The sequence below is a fragment of the Ochlerotatus camptorhynchus genome, unplaced genomic scaffold (genome assembly GCF_037179485.1).
Source record: "Ochlerotatus camptorhynchus isolate MF236.1 unplaced genomic scaffold, CSIRO-AGI_Acam_v1.1 ptg000080l, whole genome shotgun sequence".
In the NCBI taxonomy this organism is placed as follows: domain Eukaryota; kingdom Metazoa; phylum Arthropoda; class Insecta; order Diptera; family Culicidae; genus Ochlerotatus; species Ochlerotatus camptorhynchus.
The window spans coordinates 2,266,070-2,281,970 of NW_027040570.1; the positions used below are offsets into that span (position 1 = coordinate 2,266,070).

The following is a 15,901-nucleotide window of genomic DNA, read 5'->3' on the forward strand; positions in this document are numbered from 1 at the left end:
GTGGGACATGTGTGTTGCGCGCGAAAGACAACCGCTGTGAGGGGTAGGAATGTCCAGTAGCAACACTGAAACAAAATGAGAATGAAGAGTAATACCAACAATCAATACGAAACTAACGATTTTAAATTGGCTCACCACTTTAGTATATAGTCGCTATATTCATAGTCTGGCGGATAGAATTTCGATCTATTAAAAAGCGGAACCAATTCAATATATTGTAGACCAACAATTAAAAAGGTACTATCAACTTTTAAAAACAAAACGTGGATTATTCTTCCCTCGCCAATCGAAGTTAAATTACCAGCTTCATCGGATAGGGGAAACTTTCCACAACCTAAAGATGGTGTTTGTTTGCGTAGGCGAGCCTTGAATCACGAGAAAAGGGTTTCCGAAGTTTCGTTCGCAACAGCTGATGTGCTCTTTTCTGTTGTTGGTCGAGATTTGCTCGATTGGTTCCGCTATTTGACAGTTTAATTGGTTCCCGAGATTCTATCCGCCAGACTATGAATATAGCGACTATACTTTAGTAGCCTATTGGTCCCAAGCAAACGATTAACGTACCCTATTCTAGTCGAAATTCTAGTCCTACGCAATGTTTGTTTTGATTCGCTATGAAAATTTGACAGATAAAATGAGGGGTTATTGGTTTTTCCTATGTTTCGAGGGGTGATTCGACAAGCTTGGGACCGAAGAGAGTACCAGAGCTGTGCCAAAAAGTTGAGCACGTTATTTCGGGACCTTCTACCCTAATAAAAAATAACCATAAACGAACGATAACCCAAATAATTGAACTTTTCCACAAATGGTTTGGAAGATACCCAGAACACGTCGTTAAGCAAAATAACCATAACAATTTTATTAGGGTAGTCTTAGAGTTACCTCTATGGTAATATTATCGTTTCAGTAGAAAACCGGAAAATCCCACACGCGCCAATTGAATTTACTCTCGTTCTGTACGTTAAACATAACGTCGGACATAGTGCGCTGTATTCACACAATGATGCGCTATTCAGCGCACTATGTCCGACGTTATGTTTAACGTACAGAACGATGGTAAAATCGAATGTCGCGTGTGGGATTTTCCGATGTCCAACTTGAACGACAGTACCACAAACGAAGTGACAGACGACTAACTGGCGAAGAAATCCATTAAAATAATGTGGTTCACTGTAATGGAATTTTCTTGGAAGCTTGTGCCATCATCCACCAGATGGGTTAGTTTTTTTGTTTTGATTTGAACAAAGTTGATTTTGTGTACAATGATTCTTTGACAGTGTGCAAAGTGTATCATTTTATCATTTGTTATGCATTTCAGTTTTGAGTAGAGTGAAAGAGATAAAACCAAAACATTCTAATACATTTGGTGAAAATGCTAGTACAGTCCAGTACACTGAAACAAATCGACATGTACCGTTTATTGGATCCATCTTATAACATAGCAATGTCAGCATATTTATTCATTCTATGTGATGATTGATAGATTCCATTGGATTATCACTTAAAAACTATGACTGCGATATGGAATGATTTCTATCGTAATTTCACATACTTAGTACTTGATAATACTTTGCTTCGAACGTGGTTAGCGAAGGTAAGAAGTATATGAATATTGTCTGATATATTTCATGGTGAAAAACTGTTGATATGTCATGGGTGGGAACAGACATCTAGAAACTAATGGAAAATCATATAAGTTTGCACTATGAGAAAATTCAGTAAAATATAGCTGTTTTCATGATGAATATTGCTCACTAAAATATATATCTTATAAGATAATGATGTATATTTTATTGGAGTTGCTTTTAATGATTTTTGACGTTTGTTGATATGTCGCGTGTAAGCAGACATGTAGAAACTATTGGACTGTCATTTAACTTTGCAGTATAGGAAAACATGTATATCTCATTGTAATAGCACAAACGAAGTGACAGACGGAGCGGCTCGAAAACTTTGGTGACTAACCTGCTATTTCAATTTTTCAGTGTACCTCACGGCAACACTATCTACTCATATGTACTAGCTTAAAGTATATAGTTGATGCTATTGGCCTTGACGGCGAATCTATAGCTCTTTACTCTTATGGTAAAATCCGTAAGCAAACGTCAGACTGTGCGTGAAATTTACTTTCAAAAACGAAGAGGTTCGCAAGTGGTGCTGGTGCTGAAGAGTATTGGCGTTGACGGCGACTCTGTAGCTCTTTACTCCTATGAGAAAATCCATAAGCAAACGTCAGACTGTGCGTGAAACATGGCGGACTTTGTACTATCCTTTCACTCCACCGAAAATTCCTATAAGAAACTGTCTATATTTGCTGAAAGAGTAAATTTTTCGACGGTGCCGTCAACGCCAATGAACTGCTGTTGGATGATCAGATTGATTTCGTCCAGGCACTCCGACTGGATGGAACTAAAGAAAAGGACCGGAAAGCACCGGTATCTGAGGCGGAAAGGAAGAAGATGGACATTGAGGAAACGAAGAAATCACTTCCAGTTTTTCCATTCAAGGAGGATCTCATAGCCGCTATAAAAGAACACCAGATTCTTATTATCGAAGGAGAAACGGGTTCGGGAAAAACGACACAGATTTCACAGTATCTCAATGAAGCTGGGTTTACAAACGACGGCAAGAAGATTGGATGTACTCAGCCTCGTCGCGTGGCAGCGATGTCCGTGGCGGCACGTGTTGCACAGGAAATGGGCGTCAAGTTGGGCAACGAAGTTGGTTATAGTATTCGTTTCGAGGATTGCACATCCGAGCGGACTGTCATTAAATACATGACAGATGGTACGTTGCACAGGGAGTTTCTTTCGGAACCGGACCTAGCTTCGTATAGTGTGATGATTATCGATGAAGCTCACGAGCGTACGTTGCACACGGACATTCTGTTTGGATTGGTGAAGGACATTGCGCGGTTTCGATTGGATTTGAAACTACTGATTTCCAGTGCCACGTTGGATGCGGAAAAGTTTTCGGATTTCTTCGATGATGCGAACATATTCCGTATTCCTGGTCGTCGTTTTCCGGTACGTAGTTAGATTTGACTTGCTTTGTGTTTTGCTGTAAAATCTAACTTTTTCTCTTCTAGGTTGATGTCTTCTACACCAAAGCACCGGAAGCAGATTATACCGATGCATGTGTGGTGTCGGTTCTACAGATTCATGCCACTCAGCCTCTTGGAGACATTCTTGTATTTTTAACTGGTAAGTGGGTCTATTTCTATGCGATGTTAAAAAATTACATTTTTTTTTCGTTCCAGGACAAGAGGAAATCGAAGCCTGCCAGGAGATGCTCCAGGATCGCGTCAAGCGGAGCTACTCATCCTTCCCATTTATGCCAATCTGCCTTCGGTCATGCAGGCGAAAATTTTCGATCCAACTCCACCGAACGCCCGGAAAGTCGCACTGGCCACCAACATCGCCGAGACATCACTAACCATCGATAACATAATGTACGTGATCGATCCGGGCTTTGCAAAGCAAAATAATTTTAACTCCAGAACCGGGATGGAGACCCTGATGGTCGTGCCCATTTCGAAAGCGTCTGCCAATCAACGTGCAGGTCGAGCAGGGCGCGTTGCCCCTGGCAAGTGCTTTCGTCTGTACACAGCCTGGGCATACAAACACGAGCTGGAAGACAACACCGTCCCGGAAATTCAGCGCATAAACCTGGGCAATGCCGTGCTAATGCTCAAAGCTCTTGGAATCAACGATTTGCTTCATTTCGATTTCCTCGATCCTCCACCACATGAAACGTTGGTTTTGGCATTGGAGCAACTTTACGCCCTAGGGGCATTGAATCACCACGGTGAACTGACCAAACTTGGACGACGGATGGCGGAATTTCCGGTCGATCCCATGATGGCAAAAATGCTGCTTGCTAGTGAAAAGTACAAATGTTCCGAGGAGGTGGTGGCCATCGCTGCAATGCTATCGGTGAATGGAGCCATCTTCTACCGACCGAAAGATAAAATCATCCACGCAGATACGGCCCGGAAGAACTTCAACCACATGCACGGGGACCACTTGAGTTTGCTGCAGGTCTACAATCAATGGGCCGAATCGGACTACAGCACTCAGTGGTGTTACGAAAATTTCATTCAGTTCCGTTCGATGAAACGAGCTCGCGATGTCCGGGAGCAGCTGGTTGGGTTAATGCAGCGAGTCGAAATCGAAATGGTTTCCAGTCTGCCGGAAACGACCAACATCCGGAAGGCTATTACAGCCGGGTACTTTTATCACGTCGCTCGGCTTTCCAAGGGGGGGTCACTACAAAACGGCCAAGCACAATCAGACGGTGATGATCCATCCGAATTCGGCACTGTTCGAAGAACTGCCTCGTTGGGTGCTGTACCACGAGCTGGTGTTTACGACGAAGGAGTACATGCGGTCGGTGATTGAAATCGAAAGCAAGTGGCTGCTGGAGGCGGCACCGCATTACTACAAACCGAAGGAGCTCGAGGATTCCACCAATAAAAAGATGCCGAAAACGATCGGTCGGGCCACACTGACCGAGGCGTAGGTTGTGATGAGACGGTTTGGGGTAATTCAAGAGCATTTTTCGCACCATGTATTCAACGGGAATTGTTGTTATTTGCGATGACATTATCCTACCTAGGGTGTCGGGTGTAAATTAGTGATCTTTAGGGACAAATAGGTGAAATATAAGGTTGCTGCAACCATGCTATATTGTATGTCAGTAGAGAGCTTCATAAGGCTAGCCCGTCTAATCCCAGTCGCGCTCCTTTCCGTTTCTTCAGGTCCGGTTAGGTGGATTAGGTATTCTCTGGCACGCCGAAGCCAACTGCAGGGCTGTTACAAGTGTCGCAAATTTTGTGCGGTTTTATAGCTTTTGAAGTGCGGATTTTGCGGAAAGCTTATCGACATTGAACACATTTTTTTAAATGATATTTTAGCTTGCCCAACCAACTATTAATAACTTTACTGCTTTACTTCTTTATTAAATAATAGAAGGTCTTTCTAAACGTAGATTTTCCTGGAGTCTTCAAATAATTAGAATCGAAACTTAGTTGAATTAACCCTAAGTGGAACTAATCCGCGCCAAAGCAAATCTGAGATGGCAGTCCACGAATACCTCAGATTTGCGAATTTAGCGTAGTCGTAACAACGCCGTCCTTGACGGGAACTAACAAAGTTTATACTATTTCAAACAATCGCTGATAGGAAGTTTTTTCGCCAAGTGAATGATGAAATACTCACAATGATTTCACTGTCTTAAGATTTATTGCTGTCTCTAATAGCATATGTAGCAAAGCTATACATTATTTTTCTCTCGTCTCAATACCTACTTACTACCAAAAGTGGATGTGTTAATAACACAATCAATGATTAACAATTAAAAAAAAACCCTCACTGAATTCAACCATACACAGCAGAACATACAAAATCAAATCTCTCTTTAAAATATGCCCCGACCCGTCCGCTCTAATGCTGCGACCACTGGATCGACTTGATGTCGATACCTTCCTGGACCATCTCCCACAGCGGGGACATCTCTCGGAGTCGAGTCACGTGCTTGATGCACTTTTCAGCTATGTAGTCGATTTCCTCGATGGTGGTAAACCGTCCGATGCCAAAGCGAATACGACGGTTCCAGCGAAGCCGACCCACTCGAGAGGGCAACGTCTTTCAGCGCCATCAACAGCGATTCACCCTCAACGTATGCAAACGACAGATTGATACATCCGGGATAAGAATGAACTGGATCGCCATTGCGGATGACTTTCGGTAGCGATGCGAAGATTTGGTCCATCAGGCGTTTCGAGAGGAACTCCATCCATTTGTGATCGTACTCCATTTCACAGGCTTCCCCCAATCCAACGACCAGTGGAGTCGGAACGGTTCCACTTCGAATGCCACGCTCCTGGCCACCTCCGCTCTGAATGGCTTCCACACGAACTCGAGGACGAATGCGAGTTGAATGCAAGAGGCTCCCAAACATACAAACTTTGCTCACGACGTTCTTATGCATAATCTAGTGTGACGTAACGTTGGATCATGCGTAAGAACACCGTGAGAACGAAGGAGTCGACTACATTCTTTCTGCCGCACCTATAGTACCGCACACGGTTCCCGCGCTGACTGTTCCTTACTTTCTCACTCTAATCAAAATTTCCTTCGATGAGTGAGAAAACAGCACCCCGTCAACGCGAGTGAGAACGCGAGTTGCCAGATCATTGCACACAAAACCAACTTGAATTAATTCAAATCAAAAATACTAGCGAACCTGGCGGTGAGCGGCGGAAAGTGGTCTAAAATTCTATTACAGAGAACCACCTTATTTTAATTAATTTCTTCGGAGAAAGTCGTCTGTAACTTCGTTTGTGGTAATAGCTTGCTTTGATTTTTGACGTTTAAATATTGTAAACAGATCTATCCCAATCATTAAATAGTCATATAGAAATGCCTTTTAAGAAATCCAACAGCAAGCATTTGTTTTTGCATGTTTTTCTGGGATGAATATCGCTCCCAATAAAATACATCTTACATGATTGTTCTTTATACATTATTGAAACAATTTTCAACGATGTTAACGTACACTCATTCATATGATAATTGGTTCCAGAAAAGAATGTATTGAGATGGAAAAAAAAAATGATTCTACTGTAATATTTACTTTGCTATGATTCTAATTGTAATATTTACTTTGCTATGATTCTAATTGTAAGCCTTCTACACGGCTAATTCAGATTCCAGCCCTAAGTAGTACTCGAACTTCATGAGCCAGTTCTATCAAATCATATAATTTAGTCGTTGATTTATTGCACACAGGTGCATTAAGAAAGATTTGAACAAACCACACCACCGAAACGGAACATAAATTTGTCAGTTTTATTTGTCTTCACTCTAGCAAAACGAGCATAAAGTTGCACTACATTCCATGTCGGGAGAGCTGTTCTTACTTCATGCTATTTGAACGAGCTCAATCTTGAAGTCAGCCGTGGTCCAGTGGAATCGAGCACAGACACCGAAAGCATCACACCTCAACAGATCTTGATCGAATCCCAAATCAGCTACAATAAAAAAAGGCACAACTGTGAAAGCTCCCACTGCCTGATGTTTATTTTTCGAATTTATTTTTAGAAATCGATTAAATATATGTGTAAAAAGAAGAAGTAAATTTCATGTTATTTTCACATAAACTTTACTTCGATTGATTTATGACACATATATTATATTGTGGTGAAAAGTATAGCTTATGCTTATGGGTTTCAAATCCATTGCAGTTAATTATTATAATTTAATCGATTTTCATTTATCATATGACGATCATATAAAAGTTACCAAATTATCAGCATTGTAAATGTATCAGATATTCATATAGAATTTACCTGACACATTTTCAATCATATCATTTTCAATGGATTTTCTTATAGCGCAAATTTATTAGAATTCCACATAACAGGAATATGTCAAATTCGTTCAGTGTAGTAGCGTTGAGTACACTGAACGAATTTGACATATTCCTGTTATGTGGAAGTCTAATAAATTTGCGCTATAAGATAATCCATTGAAAATGATATGATTGAAAATGTGTCAGGTAAATTCTATATGAATATCTGATACATTTACAATGCTGATAATTTGGTAACTTTTATATGATCGTCATATGATAAATGAAAATCGATCAAATTATAATAATTAACTGAAATGGATTTGAAACCCATAAGCATAAGCTATACTTTTCACCACAATATAATATATGTGTCATAAATCAATCGAAGTAAAGTTTATGTGAAAATAACATGAAATTTACTTCTTCTTTTGACACATATATTAAATCGATTTCTAAAAATAAATTCGAAAAATAAACATCAGGCAGTGGGAGCTTTCACAGTTGTGCCTTTTTTTTATTGTAGCTGATTTGGGATTCGATCAAGATCTGTTGAGGTGTGATGCTTTCGGTGTCTGTGCTCGATTCCACTGGGCCACGGCTGACTTCAAGATTGAGCTCGTTCAAATAGCATGAAGTAAGAACAGCTCTCCCGACATGGAATGTAGTGCAACTTTATGCTCGTTTTGCTAGAGTGAAGACAAATAGCACTGACAAATTTATGTTCCGTTTCGGTGGTGTGGTTTGTTCAAATCTTTCTTAATGCACCTGTGTGCAATAAATCAACGACTAAATTATATGATTTGATAGAACTGGCTCATGAAGTTCGAATACTACTTAGGGCTGGAATCTTAATTAGCCGTGTAGAAGGCTTACAATTAGAATCATAGCAAAGTAAATATTACAATTAGAATCATAGCAAAGTAAATATTACAGTAGAATCATTTTTTTTTTCCATCTCAATACATTCTTTTCTGGAACCAATTATCATATGAAACAATAACAAACAAAGATTATTCAATACAGTATCATTGTTGTTAGTAGTATTTAGTTCAACTAATCATTTTAATGAGTGTACGTTAACATCGTTGAAAATTGTTTCAATAATTTATAAAGAACAATCATGTAAGATGTATTTTATTGGGAGCGATATTCATCCCAGAAAAACATGCAAAAACATATGCTTGCTGTTGGATTTCTTAAAAGGCATTTCTATATGACTATTTTATGATTGGGATAGATCTGTTTACAATCTTTAAACGTCAAAAATCAAAGCAAGCTATTACAATGAGATATACATGTTTTCCTATACTGCAAAGTTAAATGACAGTCCAATAGTTTCTACATGTATATTTACACGCGACATATCAACAAACGTCAAAAATCAGTAAAAGCAACTCCAATAAAATATACATGATTATCTTATAAGATATATATTTTAGTGAGCAATATTCATCATGAAAACAGGTATATTTTACTGAATTTTCTCATAGTGCAAACTTATATGATTTTCCATTAGTTTCTAGATATATCAGACAATATTCATATACTTCTTACCTTCGCTAACCACGTTCGAAGCAAAGTATTATCAAGTACTAAGTATGTGAAATTACGATAGAAATCATTCCATATCGCAGTCATAGTTTTTAAGTGATAATCCAATGGAATCTATCAATCATCACATAGAATGAATAAATCTGCTGACATTGCTATGTTATAAGATGGATCCAATAAACGGTACATGTCGATTTGTTTCAGTGTACAATCCAGTAGTAGCAGTGTTGCCATGTGGTACAACCCAACAAACAATTGCCTATTGAAGAAACGACTTCTTGACGATTTTATTCCACTTCATGCTTAATAATACTTGTACTATTTTTAATAATAACTTCTGTTCAGGCTTTGTTCACACAAATCTGGAGAATTTATTCAACCACAACATCGAAATATTTGGTGTTGAATAAGGTATGTCGAGAAGCTTTTATTCGACATACAAAAGTTGTAACAGAGCTTATTCGATCAAATTTTTGATTATTCAGCGTTTATTAGACCATCTGTACTTCCTTAAACAGTGATGGTATAAAGGTGTATATAGACGCTTGATTCTCATGTGAAATAATGTTTAATTATTACATCATTATACATTTATTAAACGATTATTCAACTACGGGATAATTAATCCGAAAATAAGAACGGCACGAGCAGGGTGTTTTCGTTAGTGATTTTGCTGTGTCATTAATTTCTGTCGAATTTATTACATACATACATGCATACACACACATGTCGTTAAATGGGATTCGAACCATGACCTTCCGATCACCAGCCGCTTGCCTTGCCATCTGAGCTATCCTAGAATACATCATATGAGCAGCTAAATAAGCAATAAAAGCTTGAATCTGAAAACCTATCAGCACTTCCAGCCGTAGCTCTAGCTAATTCAAGGAGATGTGAGAATGATTAATTCATTCATAGTTGTTTAACATTAGACCAACGTTACCTCTCCATCTATCTAATTTCGATGGAAAGGATGCTATTCTTTTCAATAGATCTATGAATTGGTTGTCGTGAGTAATACGATTTATGATTACGATTTAAATTAATTAGGAGTAGAACATAAATAAAAAAAGGGTTGAGGCTGGGATTGAACTCGCGACCTTCTACTTGGAAAGCGGAAACGGTAACCACTATGCTACCAATTTCGTTTTGTTGTTAGCCTGAATCACTGTTGTGGAATAATGAATAAATACGCCGTTTGTAAAGCATTTATAAAGCATGCAATTAAAACATGGACGCATAGTGGAATAAGAGCTATTATGCTGACTGTATTCACCTTTTTTCAGCAATATTGTTAAGCAATGCAATGGAATCTAGTAATGGAGCTAGAAAACAATTATTAGACGTATTGGCAAATCAAAGTTGGCACTCGTGGAGAATAGAAGAACTATGAAAGTGATGATGGTTTCAAAATTTTCCACGGGGAAGTATACGAGTGCAATCTTAAAATGCTTTTATTTTGAAAATGGAGCATTTTATTTAAATCTGGTTACTGCTACAGTGGTAGAAAAGCGGAAGTCTATGTTTACACCTAAAAATCTGAAAAGAAATTATGTTTTCTGTATTATATGTCTATTGAGTAGTCCTGAAGTTTTCTACTAACGTAGCACCAACCAGATTTAAATAAAATGCTCCATTCACAAAATAAAAGCATTTTAAGATTGCACTCGTATACTTCCCCGTGGAAAATTTTGAAACCATCATCACTTTCATAGTTCTTCTATTCTCCACGAGTGCCAACTTTGATTTGCCAATAATAAAGCATGTTATTAAATCAATTGAAACAGTCGGATTAAAGCATCAATGTATGTGCAAATTACACTTATTCAGTATGTTATTAGATCAAACTTCTGGTGTTGAATCAGGAAGACAGTCATCGTTTGTATAGATTTTAATAATTATATCAATCAAATCAGAGCAATCAGCGAAATAAAGGCGCATCATCGATCTCAATGAGGTTTTCTGAGCACATAATTTGACAACCCGTTTTATTCAGCATTGCACACTGTTATAAAGCATTTATTCAATATATATGCTTATTTGTGACTCTGAATTGTTTTTGGGCAGTGATGTGGAATAATGAATCTAATACGTCGTTTATAAAGCATTTACAAAGCATTCAACTAAAACATGCACAGCAAAAAAAAATGTAATATTGATCAACGTAATTCAAGCTGATGTATGAAATAATGATGTAATAGCAAAAAGCAGATACAATATTACATCAATGCATGTAATTTTGTTCGCAAAATCGATGTACATCGTACAATGTGATATTACACAACCGATGGATTGACCTGGTTGCAGCAGTTTCGATGTAATATTCAACAACTTTTTTTGCTGTGTGGACGCATAGTGGTATAAGAGCTATTTTGCTGACTGTATTCACCTTTATACAGCAGTATTGTAAAGCAATGCAATGAAATCTAATAATGGAGCTAGAAAACATTTATAAGACGTCTAATAAAGCATTTTATTAAGGCAATTGAAAACAGTCGAATTAAAGCGACAATGTATGTGAAAATTACACTTATTCAGTTTGTTATTAGATCAAACTTCTGGTTCTGAATCAGGAAGACAGTCAACGTTTATAAAGCTTTTAATAAGTTAATTAATCATATCAGAGCAAACGGCGGAATAAAGGCGCATCTATCGATCTCAATGAGCTTTTTTCAGCACATAATTCGACATCTTGTTTTATTCAGCATTGTACACTGTTATGCAGCATTTATTCAATGTGTATGCTTATTTGTGACTGTGAATTGTTTGTTGGGAATCCAGTAGAAGTGGTGTTGCCATGTGGTACACTGAAAAATTGAAATAGCAAGCTAGTCACCAAAGTTTTCGAGCCGCTCCGTCTGTCACTTCGTTTGTGGTAATACCAACAATCAATACGAAACTAAAGATTTTAAATTGGCTCACTACTTGACTAGCTTATTGGTCCCAAGCAAACGATTAACATATCCCATTCTAGTCGAAATTCTAGTACTACGCAATGTTTGTTTTGATTCGCTATGAAAGTTTGACAGATAAAATGAGGGGTTATTGGTTTTTCCTATGTTTCGAGAGGTGAATCGATTAGCATAGGACCGAAGAGAGTACCAGAGCTGAGCCAAAAAGTTGAGCACGTTATTTCGGGACCTTCTAGTCTTAGAGCGAGGGGGGCGACACATCTAAATCTCAAGTTTAGATGGTCAACAAATCTCACACTAGAGAATCAATCTTCAAACAATCTTCTTTCATTTGTCGCATCTACTTGCATCGCTCATCAATCTTTTGCAGGAAATCTTCAGAATCGTCATCAATCTTCTTTCTATCTACTCAGCGTGCGCGCAGCTAGCCACAGCAAAACACAATCTTTTTTGCATCGTAGATAGAGTCGTCCCCCTCGGGTTGCACTTATGATCCTCCAAGAATGAATTGAGATAACGATCGATTATAAACTGCACTCGCTCACGATTGAACGGATGGCGCGGATATGACACACCTCAATCTGACTGCCACGGCAGCGGGTACCGCGCTTTTTTTTGCTGGCGCTTTTGCTGGCAGTTGTGCTGTCTGTGTCACTTTTGACACCTGTTCTGGTACAAATTGCTGTCTTTTGCTCTAGTACCATAGAGGTAACTCTAAGACCACTGGGTCCCGAAGAAAATCATTATTATTTTTGGCTCACTCAGTACCAGAACAACGGTCCCAAGCAGTCCCAAGCTATTTCACTCACCCCTGCATGTTCTGCATGAATCCACACACCCCTGATGTTATCTGTCAAACTTTCATAGCGAATCAAAACAAACATAGTGTAGTAATAGAATTTCAACTAGAATAGGGTACGTTAATCGTTTGCTTGGGACCAATAGGCTACTAAAGTGGTGAGCCAATTTAAAATCGTTAGTTTCGTATTGATTGTTGATTAAACCGCATGATGGCCTCTTACAATAAACACTGCGAAACCATTGACTTTACAATGTCTCGGCATAAACTAAAGCAATATTTTTATTCCATAAGAAATAACAACTCATAAAAGAAAAGACAAGAAAGCTGACACTACTTTTTTATATAAATATATATTTAAGAAAACAAAACTGTATTAATTGTACTAGTCTACGTTGGTTGACGAAATAAATAAATAAATAAAATAAATAAATAAATAAAGGAATTTAGAAAGTTTGTCTACAAATGCTTTTTTTTATCAAATCAGGCATAACATTTGATATCGGCACAAAAGCATTTGTAAACAAACATTCTAAGGCCCTTTACACGCGAACCAAAGTATGCCAACGCAAACCAATACCACTTTTGGAAAGGTGATAGTTGTCCCTATTCGATGATGTTATTTGTTTGCGTGGGCATACTTTGGTTCGCGTGTAAGGGGTCTTAGAAAGTTTGTTTACAAAAGCTTTTGTGCCGTTATCAAATGTTATGCCTGAAATGTTACGCCTGATATGCTCAACTTTTTGTGCCACATTCATACACCTCGCACCAGTAACTGTTGTTGTCAGCCGTGTGTGGAACATGTTTTCACCTTTTGTTGATTGTTGACAGCCTATAAATCTGTCATCCACGGTGGACTTTTCCTCGTCGTCAGTCCATCAGTCGCGCGGCTCTCGCCGAGAAAAACCAAAACGACACCATCATCAATCAGTCATACTACCGTCATCGTCACATCAGCAGCAGCAGCAACAAAAAATCTCGGGAAAAACTGCATTGGAGAGGAAAATCTTCTGCGTGTGCGGTGAGGAAAAATCGTTTCGGATTGGTGCTAGTTTTCCGGTTCGAATCGACGACAAACGGGGGTGTCCTTCAACGTCAGCTCAGCGGATGCGGGGAGCAAACCCGAATAACGGTACTCCGGGTTTCATCGTAGCGAGCTGCCCTGTGGAAAGTGAAAATTTTTGTCACCCACCGAGAAGGGCAAAGAAGAAAAGTTACTGCGTGAAAGATCATTGATAACGGGGCGGTCGGAAGAGACGGAGTGTTGTGGGGCGACTGTTTTTCCCTCCGTGAGTTCTCTGTTGGTGGTGCAATAATTAGTTTGTCATCTACCTACGTTCTTGAGTTGCAGCAGCAGCAGCGGTCAGTGTTTGTAATGTTGTTTTGCACTTACGTGTCAATATTGGCTTGGTAGAAAATCGCTGGAGGTTCTCTAAAGGCATCGCATTCGGTCGTGAGGCAGAGATCAGCGGAATGCGAAGCAGTTTAGTGGCACGACTTGAAGGAAAACAAAGTTGAGTCGATGTGAGCAGTAGTGATTCTTGGAAGAGTAGTTTTTCCGTCGTGTGAAGCACTGATAGAAGAAGATACACAAGAAAGGGGCGCAAGTTGTCCGCAATAAAGAAAAAGGTCATAATCTTACGTAAGGTCGTTCGATTCATCTTCGATTGTGGCTCGGTGAATTCGCTGGAGAAGAAGTGAGAAACCATAAGCAGATAGAGGATACAAACCGCAAAGCTCGAGAAGGATGTCCTTCGTCAGCGGAACGACCGACACCGAGGCGGCTCAAAAGTTTCTGGAAGTGCTGCAGAATGATTTCCGCAACCTTTCGCTGGAGACGAAGAAAAAGTACCCGCAGATTAAAGAGGTAAGCGGATTATGGTCCACGATAACGGCTCGTCGCACCTCGGAGTGCCTACTTCAAAGGGAGTCTTGTTTGTCACGGTCGGTAGAAGCACTTGAGCGGTGTGCTTCACGGGGAGTTAGCTACAGGGTACGGAGCAGCGGGGTCGAATGGGGTCAATGTCTTGAAACGTGACGATTTATGCTAGGAAGCCATTTAGAACCATTATTTTTTTGTTGACGATCTCACTCCCAAAACCCTGTCATACAGACGCTGGTGGTGGTCACGAAAAATGATTAATCACCGGCATTCGTTCGTGTTATGCCACCTGCCGATTGTGAGTGAGGTGGTGGGGGATTTATAGAGGTTGGGCAGGTAGAGCTTTCGGGTTTTCTATGTACAATTTATTACTGCTATCGCTGATAAGACCCATCTAGGTAACTATCTACAATGTGAAAGAAGAATTAGCAACAGGCGAGGGGGCTATTAACAGCGATAAATCTTCGGGTATTGTGGTGAAGCACTACAGTCTGACATATTATTTTACCACTACTCGCAAGTAGGTGTGATGTCGTTTAGAAGACAGAGTTCAAGAATTCAAAATTTGTTGATAAATGAAATTCTTAACTGGAGTCTTCAGCGAAGTAGCTGGTAGGAGCTATAGGGTTTTAGATCTAATTTAAATTACGCCCAAACGGATGAAGGCAGAAAAAAACGGTTTCGCTAGAAGCGCTTCTTTTGTTTTGAAGAAGAATGGACGTACCGTGAAGGCACCATATGTGACGTAGTTAAGCAAATATCAAATTTAATGTTTATTTAAGAAATCAACAAGTGATGCATTTATTTGAAATGTTAATAAAACATTAGAGGTTGATTATTGGGAGCTATGTAATGAACTTGTCTGTGTGTGGGCATTGTACGAAAGTATAGATATATTTGATGATTTCTACGCAGTAGGGCAAAAATTGACGTTAGGCCGAGGTCCCAGGAAAAAGATTTCCAAGTCCGAATTGTCTGGCAAAATCTACTTTTGATAATTTTACAAACAACTGTCGGAAGCTTGTCAAAATGTCATTTAATCTCGGTTAGCAAGAAACCAGTCGAGCTGATGACTATTCAGTCCAATGATCTTAACCTGGGTCCACTTTTCTTATTCTTCAACGGTGTAGCAGATTTGTTGGGAGTTAAATGCAAGCTCGTTTATTTATTTATTATTCTCTTCATCGGATTTTTGTTGTCTACATGAAGATTGATGGGGAAAAGCCTATTTGGCAAATATTTGCGCAAATAGGCGTAAAAACTCCATATCTTTTCAAAATACAAGGAACAATATAAAAAGGACAGAAAAATACATCAATTATAAAAATAAACATCGAATAATAATAATAATACTATGGTCTTCATCATGAAAAAAAAAATAACCTCGTCGTATGGCATGGAGTT

The 15,901-nt window shown here is 39.0% G+C and overlaps 1 protein-coding gene and 1 pseudogene across 2 annotated transcripts in view; both read left to right on the plus strand.

The window, feature by feature from the left end:
• mon2 (Mon2 homolog, regulator of endosome-to-Golgi trafficking) overlaps positions 1–15,901 on the plus strand; it is a 225,273-nt gene that overhangs the window by 166,335 nt on the left and 43,037 nt on the right. The window contains exon 2 of one of the 2 annotated variants that reach the window (XM_065217821.1): positions 14,311–14,482. In XM_065217821.1, the coding sequence (XP_065073893.1) occupies positions 14,363–14,482 (120 nt within the window). In that variant the 5' untranslated portion in view covers positions 14,311–14,362. Of the gene's footprint in view, positions 1–13,497; positions 14,483–15,901 lie in introns of those variants that run through there. The other variant, XM_065217820.1, reaches the window with a different exon arrangement.
• Positions 2,207–5,574, plus strand: LOC135697942 (probable pre-mRNA-splicing factor ATP-dependent RNA helicase mog-4; annotated as a pseudogene).